Here is an 8,618-nt window from a genome sequence, read left to right as displayed (position 1 = left end):
ATGCTATAAGAAGGAATTTGTCTCAAGGTGGAGTATGTTATATTGTGATCCAAATTCTGATGGGAGAGTGTTGGAATTTGGGCTTGGCCCATTAAGGCCCATGTGGTGCAAACTTTTAATCCCACATTGCTAGTAGAAGTTGAGGAGACCACATGACTCTCCTATATATCTAACCCATAGGCTTCACCGGAGAATATCAATCCTATTATTCCTCTTGTAAGCCGCCGCTAGGCGTTGTACACAAACACCCGATATAGTGAAGTTCTTGCTGGTTGGCGCCCGTGGTTTTTACTCTTCGCATTGGAGGAGTTTTCCACGTTAAATCTTCGTGTCTTTCTACGGTTTGATCTTTCTATTTTTCATCGTTTTGTTCGCCGTCGCTTCTAACAGTTCCCACCCTTTTCCCCCCTGCTTTCGTTGCCGGCCCGGCTCGACGCGCATCCTCGGCACGCACGCCACCACCCGCGGGCGGGAGAGTGAGGAGCAGCAGGCCAGGAGCAGCGCAGTGCTATAAATGGGCAGGCATGGCTCCAGCAGCGGCGACGCTTTCCCAGTTTGCTCGCGCTCCCCACCTGAGCTCAGCGATAGCCCGCCGCTCTCCAAGCCAGGCACCGCCATGAGTCCGGGAGGAGGGCGTCGCGTGGGCGGCAATAGCAACCCGCCGTCGCAGGGAGTGCACCCGCGCTACTACGTCCCCAAGAGAGGGGCGGTGCTCAAGGGGATCGTCCGCGGCGTGCTCCGCTGCTTCCTCCTCGCTTTCAGCGCGTCGGCGGACTCCGGCGGCCGCCGCGTGCGCCCGGCGCCGGCCGAGGCAGGAGCAGGAGATGGTGGCGCGGAGCAGGGGAAGTAGGCGTGGGTAACATGTGCATCCGCGGTGCCGATCGGCTTTGCCACGGCCTGACCTTTTATCTGGGCCGTCCGTTCATGTTCGTTTAGTACGCCGTGCTGCTTTGTGTTGTGCTGCTGTCGTGTCGTTGCAATCTGTGCTCTCGTATCTCTATGCTATGCAGTCCCCAACTACGGTTTGTTTGTTTGTGCTGCTCTCTTGTGTTTCTGCAGATGATCTTAAGCGATCCATCATGAGGTGAGGGTTCAAAAGCTCTTGATCGAAAAGCTATTTCTCTCATCGGGGTATGCCAGTAATAATCTCTCGTTTTAAGTTCTTGATTCAAAAGCTACTTACCTTCGTTTAATTAATTAGTCATTTAGTCCTCTCTGCTTCTCAAATCTGCTCTCGACTCCGCTTGATTCAGAGGGTTACTCCGTTTGTACATTGTACTAACATTACAAGAAAGAGGGCGAACTCTGCAGGGAGAATATGCAGACAGAGACGAGCAGCAAGTGCAAGCTTTCTACTAAACGAGCAACGACAGATGCACGGGAGAGGATCTTCACTTCTTCAGGTGGATGACATGGGAAATGATCAGGGTTCTAAATGTTTTGTTTTGTCAATAATCTCATAGGAACAGGTCGTGGGTTCACTGGAATATTTTTTATTCTCAAAGTTTCTTCAAGATCGCGTAATTTCTAAATTTTACATGACGAGAAGTCATTTATGTATATGGAACGACTGATTGCAACAATTGGCAGTCATGCAGTAGCATGTAAAAGTTAGATCAGTCACATATCATATTGCGCTGGAATGCAATTTTAAATGCAGACAGATGACTATCTCTTGTTGACATGCTGAGGGGTAAAAATTCACTCTCCCGCTGTTCTGTAATTCAATGTTACAACTGATATTTCAAAAGAGATGCTGCATATGGTAAAACCTAAAATAAACTTGTATTTCTATTGCAAACTGATCACTGTCGAATATTTAGAAAAGAAAATCCAGTATGTAACTGGCCAGCCGACAATTATCCTTACATTGTGTGATGAGCGATCTCAACCATGTTACCATGACGCATGTTTCTTTGTATCTATTCCGCTACAAGTACAGGGATATGTTAGATGAGACTGCAAAGGGCATCTCCAGAAAAAAAAATGTCACCACGACAAAAAGGTTTCTGTCAGTCAACAAACTACACCTGACTAGCCTTTAACTTTCTTGGACCTCTTTGGGAAAAGCTCATGACCCTCAAGAAGAACCTCTTGGTGCATCTGCTCCCATTTTACATCAAAGTGGCTATGGAACCTATCCTGGTACCACGCCTTTATCTCAGGATAGAGAAAATTTGGATCAACCTTCCATGCATCTCTTAGTGCTGCTGGACTGTCAATTAATTTTCGACTAATATATTGACCAATCTTCAATTTTTTATCAGTACGCATCCTGGCAAGAAGATCTCCAACTCTTCTTTGGCTAGCAGGCCCGAAGACAAAAGATGGTGATAGTGCCAGAAAATCCTTAACATTTCTTAGACATGGCAAGACATCCCCTTTAAGCAAAGCACACGCAAATACCTTCAGGCGACTGGTGCTGTCTTGGATAGGTAAACTATGCAAGGGAAGCTGCCAATTATGTCGAGAAAAAATCGGACTAACATAACAATAGACTTGGTCATTCAGGGGGTCATAGTAGGGTTTCGAATCTTCCAATGGAGCAGAGAAAGTGCAAAGAGAGCTCGCATACTTTAAAAGCCACCCTGGCTTTATACTGGTTACACCATGCATGTATAGCCTCTTTGTATTAAGTAGCTCTGAGTAAACTACAAGCTCTGGGGCAACCTGGGCAACAGACGATGACCGGTGCAGATATATGGTATCGTTAAGCGCGCAAGATTGATAACGAACAGCTCGAACCTTTTGATCATCTCGTGATGACCTGGAATAGATGTGATTCCTCCTTGCAACTCTATCAACCCATCCCGCACAGATTCCTTGCCCCAGAATTTCTTCTTCATTAATTTGCAATGGTCTTTTACTAGACTCACTCCTCCACGCCTGCTCAACATCATCAGAGTCTCCAGAATTCCAAGCAAATTCCTTGCAAAATTTGCTGTGGTGAAATGTTAAACGGAGAAGTTGCTTTCTCAATTTTGACATCTCTTCCATTGTTTTGAAATGAAGTGAATTAATTCTACAGAATTCCACCGGGCTTTCTGATAACTCAAAAAACTGTAGGGCACGAGCAATGGTTAAAGCATCACTGCTAGGGTTACAAAAATTTTCCTGAGCCTCTCTAACCATGGCCTTGTGCTTCTTCTGTCTCTTCCGTTCACATGGATCATTAGCTTCTGGATTAGCGTTATTTTCTTCAGATTCGCCATTAATATCACACTCATCTGACTGCTTGAGAAATAGATTAGTAAAACTCAAAGCTGCTGCTGCAGCAGCAGCATATCCCAGTATGAAGTTAGATCTAGCAAGACCTTGCTGGCTCTTCAAGATCTTAATCACTGTCAGAAGAAGCCGAGAATGTCGTGGGCTCATGGGGTATTGCGCCATAGCCTTTCCCATTGGTGTAAGTTTTCCATCAGCACTGTTTTCAAGTGCTTCCAATGTCTTTAAGCAATGCTCAGCTTCAACCAAACTTTCCTTGTTTGGAGGCGTAGGGAAAGGAAAGTTCACAACCTGAAATTTATCACATATTAGCACAAAAAAGTCTAAGAATAGATGATCATATGGTGGAAATGAGGCATTTATGTCAGTACCTTACAGATACCCATAAACTTGAGCATAAGGACAACGCCTTCAACTGGAATTTTCTTAATCTCCGGTTCAGCGAATTCAGGAAATAAATCGTCTTTACCATATGCTGCAGCTGAGTAGAGACGGTAACAGTGCCCAGGCCCTGTTCTTCCAGCTCTTCCAGCACGCTGGGATGCCGATGCCTTGCTTATCCATTGGACTTCATAACTTGACATTCCAGTAGCATGGTCGTAATTTTTAACCTTTTCTTTCCCAGTATCAACTACATATTTTATGCCGGGAATTGTTAAAGAGGTTTCTGCAACATTAGTTGCCACCACAACTAATCTTTCCCCCTCAGGGATATCTTGAAACACTTGAAGCTGCTGAGAAGCTGGCAACATTGCATATAGTGGCAAGACACGGAGTCTACCATGCGATAGAGGAATACGTTCTGTACATTTACTGAAATAATGAGCAGAGGGACTGGTCTTTTCTTCACTTGTAGCATCACTTGATTTCTCAACACTTTCTGGCACTCCTGATATTCCTGATAGAGCTCCAAATGACGCCTTCAACATAGATGAGTTCTCAGTGTTTTTCAAAAATGCTAATACTGGAGCATCCTCTTCTGTGGTTTCATATGTAACAGACTCTTCATCATCAGTGTCAGTATTCATTTCACTCTCTGTTTCATTGTCAGAAGAACCAGAATCTGGCCCAGGATACATATCATCGTCATCATACAAGCAAAATATATCATCACGGTGCTCAGATTTGTTCCTATCAATATCATATGCTTCCAAAATTTCCTTATCACCTACGTCTGGGCATGGACCATTATCATTGCCATCAATTTTTTCAGGCTTCTTAGCAGTTTGCGCCTTGGATGCTCTTCGCAATTTCTTACACAAGTAATCCACTTCTCGTTGTCCAGTGACAAATACAAGGATTCCACCTGGTGGAAGCCTCTTGTGGATTGACATAACCTTTTTATAAGCTTGCCCTAAATAATCATCATGTGTCCTCTTTGAGAAGTGAACTGTTACTGGAAACTGCCGCACAGGTACTTTAACAGCTGGTGGGATCACATCAAACAATCTTCTATTAGAAATGAAGTCCTTCAACTGTAGAGTAGCACTCATGAGCACCACTTTCAGATGACTTATCATATCCTCTGGCCTGATTTTCTGTCCAGACCGTATTTTATACTGCTGATCGGCATATAAACTCTGCCATGTGCCAAAGGTTAGCAATGTACTTTTACTTGATTTATGCGAAATATTTTTTTCTCAGATAATGAAATACAGTTTTGAGTTTCAACCTTGCGACCCTTTATTATTCTAGAAAGCATCCCAATAAGTATATCTGTGTTCAAGCTCCTTTCATGTGCCTCGTCCAATATGATCACCGAATAGCGCTTCAATAGAAAATCATCCTGCAGAAGTATTCAAGTGATTATGTACAGGATTTAGATTATGCCTTACGCGCATCAATTACAACATCACAATATTTCCATGTCATTTCAGGATCCCGATCATCATCACTTGCATGCATAAATTATGGAAGACAATTAGACAACTGATCACACCATCATGGAACAACTAACTGATTGACAGAGTAAACCACTGGCACCATGAATAAACATTACTATGATAGTTTATATGGGCCAGCATATATGTGATAATTTTGCAGTAAAATAAAGATATGGTCTCAAAGACTGCAACATAGGTTACCAGGATAAGCAATATCTTGAGTGAAGAAGATATCTCTACTAAATAAATAGATCCACAAAAGACAGATAAACAACCTGGAGCTCTCGCAGCAAAATACCATCTGTCATGAACTTGATTGAGCAATTACTTCCCACCAATTTGTCATGCCGAACTTGAAAACCAACTTCTCTCCCCAGCTTAAGCCCTAGCTCATAGGACACCCTCCTAGCTGTGGCAAGAACAGCAACACGTCGTGGTTGGGTGATCCCAATCATCCCTCTTCTATCATCTCGATCACTTGTGCCAAAGCCAGCTTCATACAGGAACTGTAGAACACAAATATAATGAGCAATGGAAAATTTTGGCGACTATTTATCAGTTAACACAAGCAGATAATGCCATGTGTGTGCCCACACTCACCTGAGGGACCTGAGTAGTTTTACCGCAGCCTGTTTCACCGCAAAGAATTACTATAGAATTTTCATAGATAGCTTCCATTATTTCCTGCTCCATCATTATTATTGGGAGATCTCTCCTTGCCTTCTCAACCTCATGTGGTCTTGACACAGGCACAACAATTGGAGGACCGAAGCACTCCTGCACAGCAGCTTCCCGTTGCCCTTGCCCTGGCCCTTTACCCTGCCAATTCAAAGGAATCATTGTGATTAAAGAACTGCTAAAATATCCCCCAACACAGGTTACCATTAGTATCACTGATGATCATAAAGGTAAGCTAAACATAGCACAATGTATATTGATCACCTGTAAATCTAGCTCTGATCCAGAGCAACTTGGAATTGAAGGTTGAATTTTCTGATTTGCCAACAAGTGAGCATTATCACTAGGCCCCTCAGTTTTTGGATCTGGAATGCTTACTTCAACATCCATCTTTGGTTGGCATTCCATAGCTTTCATTGAATCATTCTTCATGTTATGCTTAAGTTCTCTACAAGGATCCTCACTTTTAGCAGGCTCAACAAACTCGGCTGGCAAAATTTGCTCCACAATGTCACTGTTTTCAGAAATTTTCTTATCACTGCTTCTCTTGAATAGCGAGAGTTCTTCAGGAACATCCAAACCAGCCTTGGACAGCTGCACGGCACGCCTACGTTTTTCTTTCAAAGTCTCAGCCTGCAATATAATAGAGTTCTTTGAAATGCACTTGTATATTGGTAAAATAACTAAATCCTGAGGGTCATAGGTCCACCATACTTGACCAATAGTCCCTGAAGCATGCAGCAGTGAATATGCATCTTCTGAGATCTTGTGCTTCCTATCGCATGGGATCGGTGATGTACACAGGCATCAGAAAAGGTATCATAGCAAGTAACTAAACATGTGTGGTTCTGTACAGAATAGGTCAGGTGTATACTGCAAAATCTCGATGCTTTTAGCTTGCAGCAACTTTTTTTGCTTCTCCTCCTGGGCGTAACAAAACCAGCAATAGATGTAAATGTCAAACAATAACAGCGAAAAAAGGGGAACCAATTGGTAAGGCAGTAGGCGCACCTCCAATTTCTGCAGCTTTTTTAGCTTAGTCTTGCTCATCTTTGGGTCCTCCTTCTTAGCTTTCTTACCATCCTGGCAATTAAGAGGTTACAAAGCTCAAACAGGCACATGATAACATTGGGTTGTTCTGGAGTTTTAAAGGAAAGCTAATAAACGGGCTCCAAGCCAAGATGACATTACCTTGGCTTTGCCCTGCCCCTTGTTCTTCCTCTTGCAGGGCAAAATCAGGGCGTTGCTATCCTCCATTCTTGCACTGCAAAGGCCTCAATCTCGACAAAGCTCACACAGAAAAAGGGAGGATCAGAGCATAGGCGGCCTGAAGATTGAACTCACCTTGTTACAGCGCTCACAGGAAAGCAGCGTGATGGCGGCCACTGCGAAGCGAGCCGATGATGCCCTATAGGTATACCGGGCAGCTTCCGCGTTCTTGGTTCAGTTCGCCGGTAGGCACCGAGGCAGGGGCGGGCCCAGGATCTGGGAGGTGAGTATTCAAAATTTCATATGGTGAAAAATTTTGACAGCCTAAAGTACATATTTATAGCACATAACTGAGTACCGACAACATAAATTGTTCATAACTTGAAATTTTTCAACATATAGATGATAGATGTACTAAACGACCAACATATCAAAGTGGTAACATCTGAAATAAATAGAGGATAACATCTGAAATAAATAGAGCATAAAATTCTAACAAGTATTCAAGTTTCAGAAGAAAAAAATCCTCACTGCATTGCTGCAAATTTTTCACAAATTCATAAGTAATCTGTAATCACAAATTGCAATGACATTTTCACCCAATCACCTTGGTTCACTTCTCAGGCTGGCTTCTTGCTCTGCCCTGTGCACGAGTGCACGTGCGAGTCGGCCCTGTGCAGCACGGCACCCCTGCCGCCTGCGCGGCGGCGCCCCAGCCCCCTGCGGCCCTGCGCGGCGGCGCCTGCTCGGCGCACGCGGCAGGCGGCCGAAGCCTGGTCCTTGCGCGTGCTCGAGCCGCGAGCGCGGCGCGGCCTGCGCGCGGGGGCGCGGGCGACAAGCGCCGAGAGGCCGGGCGCTGGGCGCTGGCAGCTGGAGGCGACGGATGCTGGCAGCTGGGGCGGCGAGGCGGCGGACGGCGGCCTACGGCAAGCTAGGGCGGACGGCGGCTCGGCGAGGCACGGTGTGTAATCGGGAAACGGGAGGCAAGGAGGGTGACGGCGTTCTGGAAGATGGATTTTGGGCCGTGTGTGGCTATGTGGGCCGCCAGTTTGGGATGGGAGGTGGGCTGCAGAGAGTTTTTAGATAAAGATAAATTACGAGCCCGTTTGGTTGTATCATTTTATTTTTTAATTATATAAACATACTCCTTTCATCCTAGAATGTATATATGTACTGGAGGGTTCACAATTTGTACCCAAATATAAAGTATTAACATGTTAATCTTCTTGATTTTGGTGCTATTTTGTAAAAAAATCAATTGTGGTGGGTCGGTTGAGTAAAAAAGGCATGATAATCTCCTTGATTTTGGTGGGAGCACTGAAAATTAAGCATTGATTAACTAAACAGTGCAATAATGAGGTGAGGGGTACATGCGTCTTTTCTCTATCAGCATAATTTGTTTGCAAAAACATAGGATACCCTGCATTTCAAGACGAATGGAGTAGAGTATACTCCGAATACCCTTGATGGTATCCGCCCCTGCACTGAGGTGATGTGGGACCAGAGGCAACGCCGACCCTATTAGACGATGGCGATTGAGGGCCGAGATGGAAGCTGCAGCTGCAATGAGTCGATAACCAACACAAATGCTAGGGTTCACACGCATAGGTGGCAGTCGGCGGG

At 44.7% G+C, this 8,618-nt stretch overlaps 2 protein-coding genes across 2 annotated transcripts; one reads left to right on the top strand and one right to left on the bottom strand.

Annotated features, from left to right (window-relative positions):
* The first annotated feature begins 393 nt into the window (after positions 1–393).
* On the top strand, positions 394–1,659 carry LOC120657175. Its single transcript, XM_039935442.1, has one exon. The coding sequence runs from the start codon at positions 515–517 to the stop codon at positions 848–850; it is 336 nt and encodes a 111-aa protein (XP_039791376.1). The 5' UTR covers positions 394–514; the 3' UTR covers positions 851–1,659.
* Positions 1,660–1,678: 19 nt separating this feature from the next.
* Positions 1,679–7,930, bottom strand: LOC120657174 (ATP-dependent RNA helicase DEAH13-like). The gene is made up of 12 exons (XM_039935441.1): positions 7,603–7,930; positions 7,131–7,271; positions 6,978–7,050; positions 6,798–6,869; positions 6,661–6,710; positions 6,501–6,561; positions 6,051–6,419; positions 5,709–5,927; positions 5,384–5,614; positions 4,898–5,011; positions 3,597–4,805; positions 1,679–3,516 (listed from the first exon to the last, which is right to left on the bottom strand). Exons 3-12 carry the CDS (start codon positions 7,041–7,043, stop codon positions 2,035–2,037), a joined length of 3,873 nt encoding a protein of 1,290 aa, XP_039791375.1. The 5' UTR covers positions 7,044–7,050; positions 7,131–7,271; positions 7,603–7,930; the 3' UTR covers positions 1,679–2,034.
* Between the last annotated feature and the right edge of the window lie 688 nt (positions 7,931–8,618).

Source organism: Panicum virgatum, chromosome 1N, assembly GCF_016808335.1.
Source record: "Panicum virgatum strain AP13 chromosome 1N, P.virgatum_v5, whole genome shotgun sequence".
NCBI classification, from domain to species: Eukaryota; Viridiplantae; Streptophyta; class Magnoliopsida; order Poales; family Poaceae; genus Panicum; species Panicum virgatum.
This window is presented reverse-complemented; position numbering and strand designations above follow the sequence as displayed.

Bases quoted from the DNA above. Each gene is read 5' to 3' on its own strand.
- LOC120657175 (XM_039935442.1), top strand. From the start codon at position 515: ATGGGCAGGCATGGCTCCAGCAGCGGCGACGCTTTCCCAGTTTGCTCG.
- LOC120657174 (XM_039935441.1), bottom strand. From the start codon at position 7,043: ATGGAGGATAGCAACGCCCTGATTTTGCCCTGCAAGAGGAAGAACAAG. The intron at 5,928-6,050 runs GTGATCAATATA...TTGAATTGGCAG, and splicing joins GATCAGAGCTAGATTTACAG to GGTAAAGGGCCAGGGCAAGG. The intron at 5,012-5,383 runs GTTGTTTATCTG...ATACTTCTGCAG, and splicing joins TTTTGCTGCGAGAGCTCCAG to GATGATTTTCTATTGAAGCG.